The sequence below is a fragment of the Carlito syrichta genome, unplaced genomic scaffold (genome assembly GCF_000164805.1).
Source record: "Carlito syrichta isolate Samal-C Ts95f unplaced genomic scaffold, Tarsius_syrichta-2.0.1 Scaffold316006, whole genome shotgun sequence".
Taxonomy (NCBI): Eukaryota; Metazoa; Chordata; class Mammalia; order Primates; family Tarsiidae; genus Carlito; species Carlito syrichta.
This window is the reverse complement of record NW_007260102.1, coordinates 230,700-254,388: the sequence shown is the minus strand read 5'-3', so window position 1 is coordinate 254,388 and position 23,689 is coordinate 230,700. Positions and strand designations below refer to the sequence as shown.

General features: G+C 35.2%; 1 protein-coding gene across 1 annotated transcript in view; it reads right to left on the bottom strand.

Moving 5' to 3' along the window:
• The window catches only part of HNMT (histamine N-methyltransferase), a 42,897-nt gene extending 23,479 nt beyond the window's left edge, over positions 1-19,418 (bottom strand). Inside the window, exons 1-2 of the mRNA XM_008073679.2 lie at positions 19,082-19,418; positions 13,350-13,402 (exon numbers count right to left, since the gene is read on the bottom strand). Coding sequence (XP_008071870.1) covers positions 13,350-13,402; positions 19,082-19,392 — 364 coding nt within the window. The 5' untranslated portion in view covers positions 19,393-19,418. The remainder of the gene's footprint in view (positions 1-13,349; positions 13,403-19,081) is intronic.
• Between the last annotated feature and the right edge of the window lie 4,271 nt (positions 19,419-23,689).

Here is a 23,689-nt window from a genome sequence, read left to right as displayed (position 1 = left end):
TTTCATATTCTCTCTCTCTTTCTCTCTACCTACATATCTATCTTAGTGGTTCCGTCTCTCTAGAGAACTCCATTACTCCTTTTTATCATCATTTCTCTAAAAAAAAAAAACTATCTGCTATAAAATAGATGCAAATCTGAATTAATTCTTGTCATTATTTTATATGAAAATGACTATCCTAAGGCATTTATAACCAAATATGGAACAACTCACACAAGGAACAATTTGGCATTTAGTTTAATTATTTAACCTCTCCATGATAATTACCTTTTAAAATTAGCACCATCTTCACCACTAGGTTTCTAATTAAGCATCTTTAAATAAGGGATACTTTATAATGCATTAGTTGTTCTCTCACATACTGGAGCATACATTTTATTTTATAAAATCACATATATTTGATTTTATAAGGCATAACTGCATTTTAATAAAGTACTTTGAAGATGTAACTATACCTTAGATCATATGTGATCTTTATTTAGTGACTCAAATACTGGTCTTCTGTGGGAGATTTTTTATTCTGGATAAGTGCACCAGTAAAGGAGATTATAAAATTAAAATTTTTATTGCTTAAAATGTGGATAACTGGGTAGATAGTTGGTTAAATGGATGTATGAAGACATAGAAAGACTGACAGATTGACTACTACTAGTAAAATAGCTACATGAATGATTAGAAGAAAAAAATATGTAGGAAAGTAGAAAATCATAACTTGAAAAAAATAGGTTTTTTCGGTATTCTGCTATGACACACACACACAAATATTTAAAGGGTGGAATATGAAGATAGGCTGGAAGGAAATCCCTAGCAGAAGCTCTGCCAACCTCCTTCCTCCACCTTTTAGCTAGCACATTGGGTGAAATCCTATTCTAAGGATATATCTTAAGTGGAACACACACTTCCACTTGCATTATTGATGAACATACATGCCTTCCCTCTGAGATTGCAAGGCAGTCAAGGAATGGAGTTGGAGTGGTTTTGTAAATTTTTAATCTATGTTATTTTTGGTTCCTGTGGCACTGCCCCTAACACACACCCAATTTTGTCCATGTACATTTGAGGCAGACAGTGAGAGAATGAGTCTTACGTACCATGGCTCTTCTTGCTTAAACTAGTCTGCTTGTTGTTATAATCCTTGTTTGCTACTATTCCAAGACAGAGAATAGAGCTTTATGACATGATTGCTAAGATATCAAATATTTTATTAATCATGTAATGATTATAATTAACTCATGTCAGCCCTAACCAAATGGTCCGATCTTTTTTACTTTTCATTAAAGTGCTACTAGATTCCTAAATAATTTTAATAAGTATTCTTTCTTATCCTCATTTTCTCATCAATGAAATGGGAAAATTTAACTCATAGTCACTCTTTATACCATAGGGTAACTTTTTAAAAAATTCAGTTTAGTAGATTAGCTTAATTTTTAACATGTCAACCTTATAATCAATCTTTGATCATAAATTCAGGGTAACTAATTAATATAGTCAATTTGCTCAAAATCTTTGTCTCAGTAAAGAGATACTCATTGCTCAGATTTTTTTTTTTTTTTTGAGTTGGAGTCTCAAACTGTCGCCCAGACTGGAGTGCAGTGGCCGCTTCCGGTCACCACAACCTCGACCTGCTGGGTTCTGGCGATCTTTCCGCCTCAGCCTTCCAAGTAGCCGGAATTACAGGCATGTGCTACCATGCCTGGCTGATTTTTTGATTTATTGTAGAAATGAGGTCTCACTGCCCAGGCGGGTCTCGAACCCGCAGGCTCAGGCAATCCACTCACTTCAGCCTCCCAAGGCGCGGGATTACAGGCTGAGCCACCAAGCCGGTATTGCTCAGATTTTTAACATAACCAGGTAGTACCGAAAACCAAAACCTAAGACTAGTCTGGAAATATGACATGCTATAATACATTTCTTTCAATCACGTATCTACTAAGGATCTATCATATTCCAGGAAATGCCCAAAGTATTGGGTTGATATACATATTTTTTAAGTTAATAGGCACATTAACATTGCTCAAACTCATTAATAATCAAAGAGTTGAAAATTAAAATGGCAATTCAATATCACATTATGCTTATTGTATTTGCAAAACATCAGAAAGTTAGAGAATGCTAAGTGCTATCAGGGATATTCAGATGGAGAAAGTTTCATCTAACTGCTGAAGATATAGACTGGCGCAGTCACTAATGGAGACTAATTTGGTAATACTTATTCCAATTACATATATACATAACCTATGACCCAGGAATTCTGAATTTGGAATGTAATACAAATACATAATTCAAAGAAAATTCTCACAATATCTCCTATAAGGAGAAATTGCACCAGGATATCCACTACGGTATTGCCTGAGATAGAAGGGGGTTGAGGATATATTTATAGGACAGAAAAACTGTGGTGATTGCACAATGCTAGGTATTCTGCAACAGTCAGAATTCTTTGATTAGATGAGTACCTAGCAATACAGATGACTCTTCAGAGTATAGTACTCAGTGACAAATGCAAGAAAATGAGTAATGTATTGAAGGAAGCCAGAATAGGCCACACCATACCTATTTGGCAAGAAAATTATTTTTGAGCTAAAGGCAACTAAGAAGAAGCAAATGGAGGAAAAGCTCTCCCTATTCTCCCCTCTTTTCTGTTTAAAGGCAGGATATAAATTCTCCTTTACTTGTGATTACTCTAGACTGACCAAGCCAGAGACTGCAACAAATGAATCTGCAAACAAATCTTACTCATAGTTTCCACCCATATATTTACCTTCCCATAGTTTCCTGACCTTGGAAATCTAAAATCACTTTCCCTTGTCCTGTTATTTCCCCACAAATGTATTGTTCTTTGTGGGAGGCATTATATAAGCCAGAGTCCTAAGTCACTGCTTTGAGCTACTTTTCACTGAGCTTTCTTCCATATAATGAGCATTGCACACATTAATAATGTGTTTGTTTATTTTGTGTTAATCTGTCTTTTGACTCAGGGGGCCATTTCAGCTAAGGACTTGGAAAGGTTCAGGGGAAAAATTATTTTTTCCTCTCCTACAATATATATCATAGAAAATACATGATAAAGAAATGAATAAAAAATGTACAGATAGGAAATAGAAGACATATAACACATTAAGTGCAAAAAATATCACAGTATCATAACAGAACTCTGTAAGGCAAACAATGGAAAGTACAATGGAAGAGTTATTGGCTATAGTATGGAAAGGAAAGAGACAGCCATGGAGGAGAACAGAAAACACTTTGTGGAGGACAGAACCCTTGGGCTACTCTGTGTATCCTACTGTGTCTCGTTCTGGTTTGGATCACTTACTTTAGACAAGTATGTACAATCTGTAGCCCACGGACAGCATGTGGCCCAAGATAGCTAGTAATGCAGGCCTACAAAATCTTTTAATATCATGTGTTTTTTAGTGTTTATTTTCTTCATGGTCCCATATGTAGTTCCATTTTTTAAGTTCACAGTCATGCCTTATTCATGACATTGCTTTTTTGTCAGCACATATATTTGTGAGCAGCTGTTTTTGATTAAGAAGCACACAAAGACAAACATTCAAACAAGCAAAATTTGAACAAGCATTTCTGATGAGCACCTTGTGAACTCATAAGAATTACAACCATTTCCATTGAACCAGACGTTGATAGATTTAGTTTTACAAAAACAAGGTCAAGTTTCCCACTAGTTTCCGTTTTTTTTTTTTTTTTTTGAGTTGGAGTCTCACTCTGTCGCCCAGGCAGGAATGCAGTGGTACACTCATGGCCGCGGCAGCCTTGACCTTCTGGGCTCAGGCCATCCTTCCACCTCAGCCTTCCAAAGTAGCTGGAACTACAGGTGCACACTACCATGCCTGGCTAATTTTTTGATTCATTGTAGAGACAAGGCCTCACCAAATTTGACAATACCCCTGGGCTCAGGCAGTCCTCTCGCCTCGACCTCTCAAAATGCTGGGATTATAGGCTTGAGCCACTGCACCTGGCAAGTTTTCTATTAGTTTTTATTGTTTTTACTTCTCTGAACTTTGTAATAAAAAATATTGAAAAACAAAATGTCTTATTATGCATATAAACTAACTATATTATATTATTTATGTGTGGCCCAAAATAATTCCTCTTTACTCAGTACTGCCCAGGGAAGTCAAAAGGTGGAATACTCCTGTTCTTGAACTTTCTCTAACATAATTATGAGCAATTAGGCAGATTCTTCATGATACTTGTGGTTGAGGTTTTGAAATATAAGAGGAAAACCATGGGCTTTAGGAAAAATTAGACCTGGGTTTAGAGCTCATATGTGTCTGTTCTAGGCTGTATTGAATGTTTTACTTAATTTTAAAGTCGAATACATTTGTGGTTATAATATGTTGCTTGATATGAGCCATATTTTAAATACATCATACCTATATTTAATGAGGAATATTTAATTGAGATCTCTGACAGTAGAACTTATAAAAAGTTCAAAAACAAGATAAAAGGGAGTATCTTATTTTCCAGAAAACTCTTTTCTACTCTCTGAACTTCAAGGATACATTTAATAAAGATAGTAGAGAAATGTTGCATTTACTTTTAAAATAAAAAGTCATATAATTAAAAATGGAAAAATAAACAAATATTCAAAGGAAAACTTAAAAGGCTAGACAAAACTCAAATTCATTATGCACCAGAATTATCTTATACAAATGCGTTGATATCCCTGTCCTCTAAATTGCATATGTGTAAATTAAGCCAATATGGTCTATGTTACAGGGTTAAGGGCATTGTAAGGGTTAGAGGCATTAACTGGAGATAATTTACCAAAGTTCATGATATACAGTACTCAATAAATTGAAGCTGTTATACATTAATTCAACAAATATCTACTAAATGCCAGGCTTTAACCACTGAAGATATAGCAACAAATTAAAAAGGCAAAAACATCCAACTTTCATGAATGGTGATAAGTCCCATGAAGAAAGCCAAAGCAACAAAAGGAAAGTGGGGGGTGGGTTGCAATTTTCAGTTGGGTAGTTGTAAGCATCATGGAAAAGATGACATTTAAAAGAGGACTGAAGGAGACTAGGAATGAGGGAAATGAAGATTTGCCTTTCTAAACAGGCAGTTCGATAATAAAATGATGATTTGGAAGAGCACTCATATGTATTCATGATATCTGGCTTGTCCTTCTGACTGATCCTACATAAAATGAAACATGAATCCAGCTCGAGAACCCTGGAGCTTCCCCTAATGAGAAAATCTACAGGTCAAGAAAATGGTGGATTAAAGACAGTGGCCATATCTTCTGCCATTCTTTTCCAGTCTTCTTGCTTCATTTCTCATATCAAAATATATGTGAATTCTTTCGATTATCAGCAGGAAAAATTTTATTCTATTACATGTTGCATTAAGATTGTTATCATCTTTGTTTCCTCTACTAGAATATCAGTCAGGAAAAAAATTGTTTCTAGGAAGAAAGATTGCTCAGATAACTCTGTGTTTGGTGATGAAAAATAATTTTAGCTATGGGTTTGCAACCAGAGCAAGAACAATCAGATTGTGAACTGCACTATGAAAGATAGAAGATTCCTGATGAAACATTTTCTTTTCTTTCCTTTTCTCTTTCTCTGTCTCTTTTCTTTCCCCTGGGTGCTTCGGTATTGAAACAGTTCTGTCTGTATGAAAATAAAAGAGTAAAATGTTAAAATAGCTGTAGGGTCTCAGAAGGAGATTATAAATATAAATTCTGAGCCAAAAGGGAATTGTCATTTGCTTTCGTATGTCTTCTGGTCCTTGGTCCAGGAAAGCTACTGTCTAAATGCTTTGCAACTGTGGGAAACCTAAGAAAAGTCATGCAACCAAAATATTTTATAAAATACAAATCTAGAGAAAATACCTCAAAGGATACTGCTGAGTATAGAGATATTTAGCAGGCATTTCAGAAAAAACTGAATGCTGCCTTAATTTTTAATATACCACGGGTGCCAAAAATGTATATACATTTTAGGAGATATTATCTATGTATTACTTTTAGTTTGCCATAATCAGAAGTGTCTGGATGCTAATGGCAACCACTTTGAGCACGTCTTGTAACTGCAGAAGTCAAATGTGACTTGTATTCACCTACAATTTTAATACAGTTTTTTTCTTTTCTTAAAATGTGTATACATTTTTTGAAGCCCTATGTATGCATGTTAAAACTTACATAGATACTTGAATTCTACTTCAGCATCTATGAATACTCCTTGACTTCAGATGGGGCTACTCCGGACAAACCCATCATAAATCAAAAGTATTGTAAATCTTTTTGTACATATAATGGAATGGGCTAACACAAAACACAATATTTTAAAAATTCTGCAACACAGTATGCTGTGAACTGACTGATAACTGTCTAACATCATGAGAGAGTATTGTTACTGCATATGGCTAGCTGAGGTAAAGATCAAAATTCAAACTACAGTTTCTACTGGTTATGTATCTCTGTCGCTCCATCCTAAAATCAAAACCATCATACAACAACCCAACGTAAGTTGGGGACCCTCTGTACATAGAAAGACAAGTGAATTCCATACATACAATATTGCAATGTTTCAACGTTCTATTCAGTTAATCTTAATGAATGGCTTTCTACTGCCTTCCTTATGCAAAAACAGGACTTATTAAAGAAACTGCTTCAACTGGCAAGGGTAGTCCCAGATAATCGAGTGGTAGTTGTGATTTCATCAACACCAGGTCTCTTTCTTTCTTTCTCAAATAACTCTCTCATCTGAGTTTCACTTTACCGGCCTGCAGCATTAATAGTGATTAAAACAAAAATCTTGCTGAAGAAAATTGCCAGTCATTTATACTGTGGTGTGAGAAAAAGACTCTAACAGCCTGCCATCCTTGTGGAGAAAGAAACAGGAAATAATCAACAGAAAACATCCAGTACCTCAAGGAACAGAAGACAACCACCATCCTCTTGATGAATATCATCCTCACCCTCCTTATGGATAAAATTACTTGGGCCAGGCACAGGAGAACCTATGGGCTCCAAAGGAAATCTCCTGCTAATCTATACAACATAACTGGGATTGCTCTTAAAGTATTTTTACAGGTGTAATACTGTTACAGGCAAATCAAAATCTTCTGAAGAGATATAGTCAGAAAAATACATGTGTCAGTACAGTGCTTTGGATTTCAGTTACTTTACTGAAGGAGATACAAAATAAGCCATCTAGCCCCTACCATTATCTCTCATGTATAAAACTATTGTTTTAATTGGGTTCATTTTTCCTGCTTCTGACTATAAGTTAATATGTAGAAAACTTGAGACATAGAGAAACTTGTAAAGTAAAAAATAAACATCAAAGTTGACACTTTGGTATATATCCTCTGAAGCTTTTTTCTTCCCCTTCAAGTAAATAATATTGTTTAATCTCTCCAGGTAGGATCATTATGCATATAAATTATTTTGTTTTTCTCACTTGACAGTTAAACTATAAATATATCAGAATTTACTTGAATGTGTTATTTGTAATGGCTACATTATTTTAAATGGGGACATACAGAATAATTGATTTAACTATTAACCTTTCATATATAATATACATAAACGAAAATTATATATTTATATAAAATATATATATCTGTATTTTATATATACATTTATATGTGAAAAACATGTAAATAAATATTTCATGTGGAAATATAATTTTATATATAGTTTATTTTATGTATATTCTATATATAACATTATAATATATAACTATAACTATAGTTATAATATATAACTATATATAAGTACACCAGAGTTGCATGACTGTGTGTATTAGATTGCAAAATTTTATTCAGTGTGAATGTCAAGTGGAAATCTATTCACTAATTAAGAGACTATGCACCAAAATGGCACAAAAACTGACAAGATACAAAATTGTCCTTCAGAAAAATTACAGATAAACACATGCTGTGGACTAATAATCGAAATGGGGAATTAAAAACACTAAAATGTTGACAACAACAACAACAAAACACAATGAGGATCTACCACGTTGCATTTTATCTATTTTACCTGTGGAAAGCCATTACTGCATTCCTATTAATTCGAAGACTTTACAACTGAGTTTATTTGCTTTTCAAAGTATGTAGTCATTTAATCTGTAAACAGTGATAGTTTTGTTTTCACTTTGCTCATTATTCTTTGTTTCTCTGTTTCAAGCCTTATTGAATTAACTAAAACAATCTTGTTTACTCTGCTTTTAATGACAATGGCTCCAGTCTTACAGCACTGTGTTCCATTCCCTCAAATCTGTAATGTATCTGTGTTTAACAATACTTCTCTGTTCACTGACAATGAGGTAAGCTATTTTGGTGAAATTATATATGAAAGCTAGTTTATTTTTTCACTATATAGTTGAAAATGCCTTTAACAGCATAGGCTTCAAACTATGGTTATTTAAACTTCAAAAGACTATCTAATGACAGTCCTAAATCCTGTAGATTAGTTTATCATTAGAGTCTGTGTCCTTCTAATAATGTAGTAACATGAGCAAACTAGTTCTTACTCATTTTAAGTTAAAAATAATTAAAATCCAATCTAAAAATTGCCTGCATGTCTAGAAGCCCTATTAGAATTTCACTTCCTCAATACAACAAACATGGTGGTAACCACTCCACTCTGAAGACAATCCTACTTTTTTCTAGAATATTACTCATAAAACCATAGATTTCAGTACTGAAAGCACTTTTAATGTCTCACACCCAAGAAATCAGTGTCTGAGTCCCTTCCCTAACATATCTGAAGTATTTTTCCAACCTATGCTGACACTCTTAGACTGGCAGATAACACTTTATCTCCCAAGAAATGGAAGTTAATTTCCATTTATGGACAGGTTTAATCATTGACAAGTTCTTATAATGAGGTAAGAAATCACTCTGGATCTTTCAGTCATTGGTTTTATGTGGGCAAATATTCTGTAGTTTGTTTAACACGAAATATCTGAAGACGGCAATAAGCACATTCAAATTCAAAATTTAAGGAAAATTTAAGTTTCCTATATTTTCTCAGACATTCTTAATTTGTTGATCTGCTCTGTTGGTTTACTCTGGATCATTGGAAAGCATTAACCTTTGCTTCCTGCCACCTCCTGGTTTCTAAGCCTGACACAATGGCCCTACCGCTTCCCACTCTAATTATATTCATTATACTGCTGTCCAACTAGCTTAAAGTATTAAACTTCTGTGTCACCTTAACATGTCATTTATGAAAGGAGACAAGATTAATAATCTGATAAGATTAGATTTTCAAATAGCTATTCATTGCAAAGGACATAATCTCTCCTTTGCCAAGTAAATAATTAACTACTAAATCTGTTTAGTACAATTTGCTGGATTGTACTAAACTCAGTTCAAGAGAACTCAGTTTTGTTCTGCCTTGATGGTCCTCAGATTTCTAATTTGTAAAGAGAATGTTGATGGTCTCTAAATGTTCTTTTATTTTTCAGTCTCCCTAGGAATGCTATGATTACATGCTGCAGAACAAGAAAACCACCCAACTGCTCTCAACATATGGCAGCAAAATTATTACCTCCCCAAAAATTATGAGAGTGCTGATAACACTTCTGCTTCATATGTGAGTTGCTTGATTGAATGAAAAAATTATCTATAAACATATATATAATTATATTCTATATGGCATAGCAATTGAGTTTGTATATGCTGATGCTTCCTAAAATTAAACCACACAATGGAGCTTTATTATTACTCAACTTTTAATAAGTGTTGTCTCTGTGCTAGATGGTACTTGGAAAATAAGAAAGCCATATTCTTTTTGGTAAGAGAGAATGCTATTAATGTACAGTGAATATATTTATGCCTGAAAAAATGTTCCAGAAAGCAGTAATGGGCAATTAGCTGGATTAAATATGATTATTTTAGTTAGAGTCCCATCTAACCTTTATAAGATTTTCTGGCATTTGAACATAAGAACTAAACAGTGGGACAGATAAAATTATTCTCCTTTAAGCAGAGCCCAGAGCAAGGAGAACACATTGCCCATTACTGCTTTCTGGAACATTTTTTTCAGGCATAAATATATGCACTATAAATTAATAGCATTCTCTCTTACTAAAAAGAATATGGCTTTCTTATTTCCCAAGTACCATCTAGCACAAAGGCAACACTTGTGAAAAGCTGAATAATAATGAAGCTCCATTGAGTGGTTTAATTTTAGGAAGCATCAATGTTGAAGATGAACCAAAAACTATGAGATTTAGAATATAATGCATGACTCTCAAAACCTAAAAACAATTACTGAAATTAACATGATATAAATACTTCGAGACCATGAATAAAGCAATCCTGGCTGCTCCTTGTGCTTCATGAAAGCTCACAAACTCATGCACATGTGCATACAACCATACATAGCTTATAATTCTTAGTTCAGACTTTGTAAAAGCTACAGGGTCTGTGTTTCTGTTTTGTCTTGTTTCCCTCCTAACTTCCTTTCTTTCCATTGGGTTCATGTAACATTTATTTCACATATTTTCCTAACATTAGAATGTAGAATCTATGGATAACAGTGCTGCTTATTAGTTGTTCTTTACTGATGTAGTAGATGACTTATACTACACCAAAGAGTTTGCCATTGATTTTCCTTTTGTTTGTTTGCTTTTAATTGTTCAGAGTCCTAATAATTGCTAAACTCAAGTGACAAACACCTTTTCCAAAACCTTACATTCTCTCTTAAACTATGGTAACTCACTCCTAGCAAACACAAGCCTCTAAAGAAGACAGGCTGATGGGGCCATATGTGCCCCTTCCTGGCTCATGTTTCTGAAAAGAAAAGAAAATTGGGCCCCAAAGAACATGAACGCTAAATGCTATAAAAACAGCAATTTCATTCAGGGAAGCTTTCGATGTGTTTGCTTTGGTATATTTTTCAATTGTGGTGGGAGAAGTGAGAGCATCGTTATGAATGCAGAGAGAATATTTATACCAAAGACATGGCAGAAAATGATCTGCAGGTGTCTGGGCAACCAAGAAGAGAAACATCTAGGAAGTCAAACCAGAAAGGCTGGTAAATTAAGACAGAAGTGGGACCTTATGAGATGCATTATGGGAGCCACGTGCAAAGATGGGACAGGACCAATAGCCTCATTTGCCAGGGACTGGAGTTTAATGACTGATTTGGAAGGATACTCAAGGCACAGGCATACTGTAGATCATAACACATGTGGTGGGACTGTTTCTCTAAGATGAGCATAGAAGTTCCTCTCTGTCATATATTGTACTTTCGTATGATGCTTGCAGTAGGCTATCACAGGTTATTAGATGACCATCTCCCAGATGCTAGATGAGCACTCCAACTGAAGGAGAACGTGCTCTCCCCTAAAAATGCTGCTCTTTCAAGCTAGGGGCACCTAAACCTAGGGATTTTAAATGCATTGATTTTGCTTTCCTATAACTTACTTGAGTAGTAAAAGTTAAGTATCCATAGCTTAACTATTTCTTGGAGTTCTTACATTTCTGATTGATTTCTTACAAAGAATGACCTTAAAGGGCACCCACATTCTCCCCCAAGGCAGAGCTTGTTATTAACGCAATGTTAGGGCTCAGTCAGAAGAACTCCAGAGTTGTTCCCTTTATTTTGATAAGTTCTGTATATTAGCTTCTATGTGTTCCTTTATGTAAGGAATCACTGTGCGGGCCAAATGTTCCTTTCTCCAGATAGCTTATAAGCATCTGGATAAATTTGCTTTAGAAATTCAATTAACTTTATATTAAAAGGTCAATTAAATTGGCCATGATAGAGATTGTTTTTAATTACTTTTTCTTATAGGGCTTCTCTTTTTGTCCAAGCACAAGTGACACTATCAAATTATAGTCTCATTGCCTGTTTGTTGCCTGAAACTCATATGCAAAATACACTAAAAAGGACTGTTGGTTAAATGAATTAATAGGAAACTCTTGGGCAATTCATCACTTTTATAATTTGGGGGAGCTTAAGGTATCTGTAAACAATAATAAAGTATTTTAGCTTAAACACGCACTGTATTGTTCGTGATAAAACCCTTCATTATGTGTCTTTGTTGGTTTCTATTTTTTGGGTGAAATATGATAATAAAGCAAACTGATTTCAAGGATTAGTCCTTATTACACTATACTACTGTGTATTTTATTAAAAATGAATAAATCAAGACTTTAAAAACTGGTTATCCCATTTCATTAGAGGACTCTTGGTTATCTTTGTGTTAATATGAGCCACAAGTCAACTCGCTCATTGCACACTAGAAATTATATTAGATATATGTATATTTAAAAGACTCAAGAGATTACCACTTGGTACATACCAAGTGATAACTGTTATTAATACTAAGTCCCTTCTGACAAAAGAAAATAATAACTAAATAAAGACATATATTTACATATTCATGTATTAACTCAAACTTCCAGATGACTAGCAACTTGAAAATAATGTAATCACTATTCGGGAGTTTGACATGAGGCAAAATCTTGACATGAAACTTGTATATTTGCAGAAGGGAAAAGCCTTCCCCTTCTAGAAGCAATAACAATGTTCTAAGCACTTTTTAACTGTTATCTATATCATTCTCACAACAATCCTATGACATAAAATTCATTACTCTCATTTTACTGATGTTTTAGCCAAGATCACACAGTTATTTGGGATAGAGTCACCCATGTCAACCATCTTTTTCAGACTTTCCATTTTCCCCTAGAATGAAAAGCAGTGGCTCTAAGAGTAATGAGATCAGGACATGCTTACGAAGTGGGGGTTAAAAGTATTTTGAATGCATAGAGGGCAGTTTTGGAACTCAGTCAGAGGAAGGCAATGGTTTAGGCCAGGGTCATTCAAAGAATGGGTTCACGGTAGTGTAAATTAGCAATGTCATTAAACATATTATTTTTTCCCATAGTGAGACTTTCTTAGTGAAGAGACTTGTGCATCAATTTACATTCCAATGCAGATTTCTAATCTCCACATAGACCAATAACAGTTTTCAAACCAGTAACCAGTCCATGGACCATACTTTAAGTAGCACAAGCTTCTTAGGAAATTTTCCCTTTCTGTGAGCATTTAAATCATTTTGGATAAAAGTTATCTTCAAAGTTATACTATTTGTTTTTTCATTTATCAAAAGAATAAGAAAGTCACACCTCTTATTTTGCATTACAGATAGTAATAAAGGCTAATGTCCTAAATCTTATAAATATATGGAGTTATTAATCTTAGTTGAAGAGGTATTACTAGTTTTAATAAGCTGATCTCTTCCAAAAGCAAAGGAAAATAGCTTTTCTAAAAAATGAACAATATTGCCATCACACAGTATGATGTTTGAAATGAAATACAAATTATAAAAATGTGTTATTCATACCTGCCCCTCCGCCTATGCTCAGAATCTTAATTTCTGGTTTTGTGTCTCCAATCCTGAAAAAAAAAGAAAAAAGCAGTTTAAGAAAAATGTGTTATATGCTTTGTAAAATCTGATTATTTAGTCTAGTTGAAGAGAACATACTAAAAATACAATGAACAAAAACTAAACCAGGATGAAAGGTCCCAATCATATCAGTAGTTATATTGCTATCTTTAGAACATATTTTAAAATATCGGTTGTATTCCACTGGGAGACTTAGAAACAACAAGAACCTCTCAGAGGTAGAAAACAAGTTTTTTGCTGTTGTTGTTTTTTGTTTGTTTTTTTGTTTTGAGATTGCTTGGAGAATAAGAACAGAAAAAGTAGACCTTTGAGTCTGATGATATAATAAACCATTAATTGTATATATGAGGGAAAGGCTAAGGTGGTCTGTTTTCTCTCCTTACTTCTTTCTACCATCCTTTTAATAAGCAAATGATTATTAAACACTTATTATGTGCCCATCCTAGGCACTGAGTTTATAGAAATAGATAAGATACCACTTTGTTTTCAAGTTGAAATGTGAGATAATAAAGCCCTGAATTATGGCACTAGTCCTGGAAATAGAGTGGAGTAGATGGATTGGGAAATAAGTCGGTAGGACTTGCTTTTAGAATGACATGAAGAGGTCAGAAAAAAATGTGAGTACATAATAACTGCCCTGTTTCCAGCTTGGATGACTGGGCAAAAGGTGGTGTCAAAAAGGAAGTTGAATAATACAGTTTGGCAGCAAATTTGTTTTTTGTCAGTTTTTAAAAAATAAATCGGAATCAGCAGACATTTGGATATGCAAGATTTAAGCTAGATAGGAGAGCGATCAGGAACAATGATGTATGTTAGAGAATTATCATCATAAAGAAATGGTCAATATTAGGAGAATAGATTCCACCACTCAAAGATATTGCAAAGAATTGGAAGAGTGGTGGATGACAATGCAATTCCAACTTTTCAAGGTCACTGGATTGTGAGGAATACACAAAGGAAACAAGAAGGAAAGGAATAAAGCACAGAGAGGTGCTAGAAGAATGAAGACATAGAGGGCCATCAGTCGAGGCAAAAGCAGCAAGGGACACACTGAAGAAAAAAACTCCATCAAGTTGACAATATGAATGTCTTTGATAACAGCAGTTTTAAAAAAAGGTTGAGGACCAGTCAGATGACAATGGGATTCAAGAGCAAAGCCAAAAAAGAGAGAAAACAGTTCTAAAGACCATTGAAACAGAATGAAAGAGAGAGAAGGAAACGAGATGACTGCTAGAATAGAAGGGAACTGTGGGTGGAAAAGAGGGTTGTGTGTGTTTGGACTGTGAGATGGTGAACAAGTCTGTGTTTTGACTACATTGAAAGAGCCACAAAGAGTAACAGGATGAAAACACAGGTCAAAGCAGGGTTCTACAGGAAGCTGGAAAGGCTAGAGTCAAGAATACATATACATGAGTTGTCTCCCTCAGTTCTAATTATCTTCCAGCTCATAATCCTGAGTCCTAATACATCCATTTCTAATGATATCTTTTGTTCATTTTTCAATTGCTTATATCTAGCATAGTGGGACTGCAGAGCAGAGCATCTAGGCTGAAATCCCAGTTTAATGGTATGTTACCTTGTGCATTATTTGACATCTCTGCGAAATAAAATAATGATACCACCTACCTTACAGGATTGTCAATAATTGTATCTAACTCATAGAGTCATTGTGAGGATTCAATAATTTAATTCATGCAAATCTTTTAGAAATTGTATCTCCACGTGACAAGCACTCAACATATGTTAGCAATTATTACCATTCTAGGCATAATTAAGTGGTTTATGTGAACTAACTGCATCCTCACAACTCCTATATGAGTTAGAAATTAGTATTACTCTCATTTCATATATTATAATGATAACTAATAATATTAAAAACACTATTTTTCAACAAGGATGTAAATGCTTTGCATATACCACAACAATAACAAACTTTACTATTTATAGCTATATACCATAACCTCTTCCAACCCCTAGCCAACCTTCCACCTACATATTGGTGGAAGAATACATGAAGAATTTTTTTGTGGGGAAACAAATCATTTCAGTGATAAACTTACTGTTTATCAGTGACATCTGGAGAATCTCCCAGAAAAAGCTAAGTCTTCACTCAATTATACAATGAACTACTTGCTGAGCGAACCCTGCCCCTACAACCCAAAGAGGATCAACTTTTTAGTGCCTCGTTATTTGAATGGATGGATGACCAAGGCTCATCAGGCACTTAGGAAGCTTCCCTCACATAAGAATCAGACTAAGTTGAACAGAAAACAAGAACTCAGAAAACACATGCAAAGAGCAGAGAGACATTTTTTAATAGAAAAGAAAAGGTATTACATCTGGAAATGATAAAAAAGGTTCTATAAAAAAGGAACATTATTGGAAATTAAAAATATAATAGTTAAACATTAATAGATAAGCTAAAAGATAAAGTTGTAGCCGGGCTCAGTGGCTCAGCCTGTAATCCTGTGCCTTGGGAGGTTGAGGTGAGTGGATTGCCTGAGCCTGCGGGTTCAAGACCCGCCTGGGCAACTTGGCGAGACCTCATCTCTACAATAAATCAAAAAATCAGCCGGGCGTAGTAGCGTGTGCCTACAGTTCCAGCTACTCGGAAGGTTGAGGTGGAAGGATCACCGGAGCCCAGCAGGCCGAGGCTGCAGTGGCTGGGAGCGGCCACTGCACTTCAGTCTTGGTGACAGAGTGAGACTCCAACTCAAAAAAAAAAAAAGATAAAGTTGTAACAAACTGGCAGTAGAAGAAAATTAGGGAATCAATCCAGGAGGCCTGGCATTTGATGAATAAAGATTCCAGAAAAAGGAAAGAGAGGAGAGGAATGATTAACTAATACCAAAGTTTCCCAGAACTTAAGCATATAAATCTCAATTAAAATGACCCTGGGAATATTCACAAAATGGGTGAAAAAAAAAAAGACCCACCCCATAACTTGGTATTTTAAAATTTCAGAATATTAGCAATAAGGAGAAGATCTTAAAAACTTCAAATGAGGGGAGATCAAACAAAACAAATAACAATGTAAATGTCACAAGCCAAAGATGAGGAATTTGAATGACATTTGATTTCTTAACAGCAACTCTAATAGCTAAAAGACATTGGAAAAGTACCTTTAAATCTATGATACAAAATCATTTTCAGCACAGAGTTCTATATCCAGTCAAACTGTCTAACTAGTATGCGTATTGAAAGAAGGTATTTTAAAACATACAAAGTCTCAAAAAGTTTACCTCCCAGTAAACCTTAAAACTCATAAAGAGTTGGTTCAAAAGACAAAACAAAATAAATAAAGGCCGAGGAAACCAAGAAATGAACGGCATGAAATGCAGAATATCAGGGAATCAAATACAGAAGGAAGAAGAGAATTTCCAGAAACTGAAATAAATTATCTCATTAATAGTTCAGCAGGCCAAAAATCTTCCCAGACTGTATTAAAAAAATAATCAAACAAATAGAGGGCTTCAGAAAAGATATTTTGGTGGGAAAATAAATGAACAGTTTTCTTGATATGCTTGAATATAGTAAGAGAAGATTACTATATCTGCTTGAGGGTCAAAATAGTAACAGGCAATAGAAAACTAAGAAAAGAAACTAAAAATCAAGGCAATAGTCAACTCTAGAGAAACTGAAAAGCTATACATGAAAGGAAATGTAAGTTGTTCAATTATGAATGATATGTACATGGACAAAATAATATAAACCCTCAAGTTGTTTAACCCAAATTTTGACATAAATACAGTGATATGATAGGGTGGGAATTATGTATGTTTATATAACTTTTTTAATACAGCAAAATGAAGAAACAGAAGAATAACATGCTATTTAGAACTATGAAAGAAAATTTTATGAAAAGCAGCTAAAATATTCCAAAGTGTTGAAAGAAATGGAACGGGTAGGGCAAGGGATTACTATTTTTGTTGTTACTGTTGTTGTTATTATAGGTGTTTTAGAAACCATTTGACTTTAAAATATAAGCACGTCTTGCTTTAAGAAAATAAAAAAGTAAGCTGAGTCCACACCTAATTTACAGATGAGTCCACACCCATTTACTATGAGCTACCCACTCAGCAAACTCTGCTCTTACACAAAGAGAATATGAATTGCTTTTCAGTCTTCCTAACTTACAGACAATGTTAAGCAACAGTTTAAAGGCTCTTCAGCTAAATCTCATTTCAAGCATTACCTTCAGGAAAAATTTCTTAATAAATGACACTTTGATTCATATCATTTTTTATACATTACTATGATAATTGCAAACTTAGTATGCCTTTAAAAATTCTTCAGAGCTTCACAAATTTTACATTTAATATTTCCTATTAAATTGTACAAACTTAAAGACAGAAAAGGAGTCATCCATCATTCGCTATTTTATATCCATTCACGGTATGTCTTCAAACCAAACTCCATGGCTGAAGAAAACCAAGGATCTGGCTAAGTTATAGACATGAACACAACCTTCTAATACTGGAAAAGAAGTGAGGAATTAACTCGTTCCCTTCAATTTTAGAAATGAGCAAAAAGACCCAAAGAAGTAAGCTATAATGAGTTCCTAAACAAAAAGTTGTCTGTATTTGCTATTTGCTTTGATTTTTGCATCTTTATTCTGTTGCATATTTATTAGTAGAAGTATACTATACAATACTCAATATTTTAGAGACTAGTGTTTAAAATCAGAACCATGTAGAATAGAAAGGGAAATGAAATTTCAAATATATCCAACAATGCCGGCTCTGGTCAGACAGAAGTATGGCCCTGGTTAAATATATATATATATATATATCAGGCCTACAATAGAAAAATCCAACAAAACATAGAATATCAAGGTTTTTTGCTATTTGAACATTGGAACTACAGTCAGTCATTTCTTACCAGTTTTCCATCATTATTTTCTGAAGCAGAATGAGTTGCAGCAATTCACCCCCAGAAAGGTGATCTGATTATCTTTAGCATGTGGAATCTGTTACTCTCATAATGCTTATCAGTTCTGGCACAAATTGAACACATTAATCATCAAAAAAAAAAAAAGGCATCTGCAAGAAGGACAGAAACTAGTGAGTTTCAGTGATAATGGGAAAATGCTCTTTTTTCCCAGGGACACATTGCTAATATTAAGTTGAAAGAAAAATACAATTTTGGGAAGGGGGAGAGTGACAACTACAATAATGGACAAAGAAAATGAATTTAAACGGATATTATGAGAACTGAAAGGCACTCACTCAATCTACAGGGGCAAATAGTATTTGGCAATTATTTATATTTGCTCCTAATGAAAAGCATGCCAGACTCCCTTGGAGACTTTTTTGAGATGTAAAATTTGAAGGAGGGCTGAAAAATCTGAGTTAGAGATTAGCATCTTATCTTCTCCCAAATGAACATGGATTTGTGCCTTCAAATGGTTAAGCCTTATCTCTGTGCTGCTGGAAATACACCACAAATCGGAGCCTTTGAGTGTTTAAAGCAAACGTGAAACCAAAGCACTGCAGGAGAAAGGCAAGGCAGGGCAACGAGGAGGGGCCGAGGAGGGGCGTAGGGGAGCTGCTATCAGCAACTCGCCCTTATCCCGGAGCCCAGCCTGCAAGGCTGAGCTCGACCCATCTATCACTGACGCACAGAGAGTCTGAGGCTTGTCCCTTTGACAAAAACGTCCCTTTTGTTACCTTGCTATTATGCCTGGCAGCTTCTTGTCCATGAATTCCTGCATGCACTGGTGTTCCGTGGAATGGCTGAGAAACCTCCGAAAAGATTCAACGTATCTGCTGTGGTCAGAAAACAAGCTCCTCATGGAAGATGCCATGTTTGGTTTTCTGTCAGGAAGACAGGGAGGGCAGCAAGATTTAACTTCCCTTCTTTCTCTTCCCAGTTCCCTCTTTCTCTCCCCACCCCCATCAGTTTCTATCCAAAAAAAAAAAAAAACCACTATGCTTGCTTTGTATTTAACATGAACCAAAGGCTGGTGTACAGAGCTCATTACTGAGTCAGTATTTGCACAGGACTTTGCACTGATACTTTAACCCCTACACAGTTGTTTTATAAGAAATAGAGGTTCTAAGGCAGGACAGCAAATCCACTGCTAAAACGTGCTTTAAAACTGAACAGAGTGAGACTCCAACTCAAAACTAACAAACAAACAAACAAACAAAAAACTGAAGTTCACAAAGTCATAAATACAGACTTTATTCAAATCACTTCCTGTTTTGCCAGCAGTTGCCAAAAGTAAGTTCCAAGTAGGAAAGTGGCTGTTTAAGGCGACAAACACAGGGATAAACAGGATAGCAAAAGGCTACATACCACTTTCAGAAACCTCTGGCTGCTGCAATCTTTGACAAAAGACTGTCATATCTGCCTTTGAGCTTTCTAAAGGAAAGTTTTGTGCCTTCACATCCCCTAGCACTTGAACTTTAACCTTATCTGCTGCATTTCTTCCAATGCTAATTGATTTGTTGTACCTTAAGAAGTCTTTTCCAAATAAGCCTCCAAGGGGAAACATGACCACTATTAGCTAGGTGTCAGAAGCTGGGACAGGGGTTTCTGAGAGACTGAGTCATTTTGTCAAGAAAATCTAAGTGCCAAGGCTGGTGGAGAATTCTAGTCTGTCAAATTCCGGGACTAGTGATCTCACAAAAATCTCTATATTCAGCCAAAATCTGCCACCCTGAAATTCCTAGACAGTAACCCTATTTCTTACTACTTGAACTAAACAGAATGAATACAATTCCCTCTTCATATCACACCCATTAAAAAACTTGAAATTGACTCAAGATAACCTCACTCACCACGGTGTCTTTTCCGTAGTTGCTGATTATTATTTTGCAATATGGCTTTATGTAATCCGTTACTCTGCTCTCCCTCTTTGGAAGAAGTCTAGCTTGGCTGGGTTCCTTTAAAAAGTGATGTTTAAAAATAAACACAATTTCTCAAAGGGTGCCTAAGTAGAGACTGTTACTATCTGGTCTTAGTCTATTGTTTTCCAAGGTTCTGCCCACCCCAAGTTCTTTCACTTTTTGCAGAACAAAGACTAATTTCCGTGGTCAAATAATTTAGAAAGTATTGTATTCAGTAGCTTTCTCTATTCATAATGCACATTGGTATATTAAAGGTTCATGAAATCTTTGACACATACTTTCTTGAGATGCAAATATACTATTTATGGCATTTCTCTATTAGCCTTGCAACCCCTCAAAATAAAAGAGGAATTCTTGCTTTCTGCATAACTTATGTTTGTTAAATGTTGGTTTCAACAATCACAATTTCCTTTTAAAATTGCATGTTTCATAGTCCGTACTGCATCTGGAATTTCCTTGGGAATTAAAATGTCTGACTAACTGGTTAGAGTTACCTAATCTTGAGAATCCTTCTTTCCCTTCTTCATGAAAATTGAAGCACCAATCTAGCACATCTCTCATTTGTCATGACTTCTCAAAAGTTACTGTACAAAGTTTCAACCTAACATTTTTAGAGGTTCTACTGAGACTCTGACCTAACAAGTATATTGGAATATAATTCTTCTACACTCAAATTATTGTCTAATTTAAATTCTTATTTATTTATTGCCTATTTTGGGCTTCCGTCCCCTATTACCTTTCAGTTGAACTGTTACTGTGTCCGAGTGCCTTGTATGCATTATCTCATGTAATACTTTTAACCTTCTAGGAATGGAACTACTGCTATAATCAAGTGAGACTCAGAGCAGATAAATTACACAAACTCACAATACTTCTAAGAGAAGAACCCGGGTTCGAGTTAATGTTTAATTCCAAGGTTCCTTTTATTAACAAAAAATAATAATAATAACTGCACTCTACTGCCCTCATCACTCTATACCTTCCCAGTCTGAAGATTACTTTCCACATTAAAAAAGATGACAGTCAAAAAATTTAAAAAATAAAGTGGAGTAATTTTTTTTGTTCTCATCACCTGTTAATATATTACCATCTATGCTAGGCCAAAAAAAAAAAAAGGCTTTCCCTTATTTATTCTTGCTCTCTTTGTGCTGTACCACAGATAAGCCAATGAACCAAAGTGGAAAAAACTAAACAATAGCAAAATCCTTAGGACCCATTTTCTTGTGCATAACATTCTTCAGATATCTCCATTCACCCTAGTCTTAGTCTTCTGAACACCATGCTGATTGTTCTGGCTTCTTATTCCTACTTATATACCCCATCTTCTAAGCAGTTTTATGAAAATGGCAGTAGTGTTAAAATATCTTCGTCAGATAGTTTTTTAAAATCCCATTTTCTTTCCACTTGAGACGAATGAAGAAGGTATTTCATACAAATTGATTGACTTACTTGATCTACCAGTATATTTGAAATTTAGCAAGAAGGTTAACACACTGTGGTCTTAAAGAAAGGTTTGATTATACTGGTAATTTCAGGCAAATCTATTATACATTGGAAATCTTACTTTTGGTTAAGTTGCTCACAAGTGTAGAAATAAGTCAAGAAACAAGAAAAGTGAGTGCTATACAAGCTCGTCTCTTGCTAGGTAAATGATATAACTGCTCTAAACTTCGTTTTTATTTATTTTTTCCATATATATTTTTTTCCATATATAAATTTGTGGCAAGACATTAGGCTAGATGATCTTTTGTTTCCTTGCAGGTCTAATTAAGAGCCTTCATCCAATAAAAAAAATATAAGTTATTGTGGGCTTGAGAAACTCGTGGTTCTCAGGGTGAATGGAGATATCTGAAGAATGTTATGCACAAGAAAATGGGTCCTGAGGATTTTTCTATTGTTTATTTTTTTTCCTCTTTGGTTCATTGGCTTATTTGTGACACAGCACACAGAATGAAAGGTGCAGGAAGCGACCAGAGGGGCGGCTCCCAAAATGGAGCCGACACACAGGACAACAAAGGCCCTCAGTCCGGCCTCTGCAAGCAATTTCCAGGTCGCGTCAATTTCAAACTTCCCCAACGCGTCAATTTCAAACCTTCCCAGCGCCTCAATTTCAAACTTGCAAGCCTCCAATCAGTAGCCAGTCTTGTTATGCATCCAATAGGACCATAACACAGCATTGGCCCCACCCTACTCCCATGCAGCTCCTCCAATAGGAGCATAGCACGGGCCCTTCCAGCCCCTGTCATGCTGATAAATACAGCCCTCTCCCTGCAACTCTCTCTCTCTCTCTCTTTTTTTCCTGTTTTTCCGTTACATATCTTCTCTGTAACAACCCTTTTAATAACTCTCTTGGTCCTGGCCGGGTGTGGAGTCATTACTGGCGCCAAACTTCTTACACAGAGAGCAAGAATAAATAAGGGAAGGCCTTTGTTTTTGGCCTAGCGCAGATGGTAATATATTAACAGGTGATGAGAACACAAAATTACTCTACTAGTTGTATATATATTCATAGCTGGTAGAACCACTGTATCCAAGCATTGCCAATAAATCATGAATTATAACTTAAAGATAATCTCTTGACTTCATGCAAAATGTTATTAGCTAAATTTTACCCATGTGACTTGCTTAAAGTCACACAGCCAGTAATAGTGCCATATATCTTGTTATTTTTAATGACTTAGTTGTTTCAATTATACTTATTAATGTGGAGTTTATAATGATTTAATTTTTTTTTTTTCGAGTTGGAGTCTCACTCCATCGCCCAGACTGGAGTGCAGTGGCCACTCCCGGCCACCGCAGCCTCGACCTGCTGGGCTCTGGCGATCCTTCTGCCTCAGCCTTCCACGTAGCTGGAACTACAGGCCTACACTACCACACCCGGTCGATTTTTTTATTTATTGTAGAGATGAGGTCTCGCTGTCCAGGAAGGTCTCAAACCCACAGACTCAGGCAATCCACTCACCTCAGCCTCCCAAAGGCGTGGGATTACAGGCTGAGCCACCGAGTCCAGCTATAATGATTTAATTTTAATTAACTTAAGCAGGAGGGGAAATGACCCCAAATACCTAAACTGGGACAAACCAAGCAAGATGTTTATTTGGGTAATAATTGAGAAGAAAGAAAGAGAATGGATAGGCAAATCATGTTTAAAAGCTATACTTAAAGAGTAATCAATGAAATTCTAGAGACATGAAGTTTATGGGAAATGTTTAAGGATGGGAACAAGGAATGAGGCAAGACAAAAAAGAAAGAACTTCCTATTTAATAACCCCAAATTTATAAAATCATCTGGAAAGTATTATTAATAGACTTCCTTTCAAAGATAAAGTTCAGTAAGTATTTAGAACCTGATAAGTTAGTAGAACTGAACAGCTATCAAATCAAAAAACAAAACAAAAAAACAAAATACAATAGCACAATTTA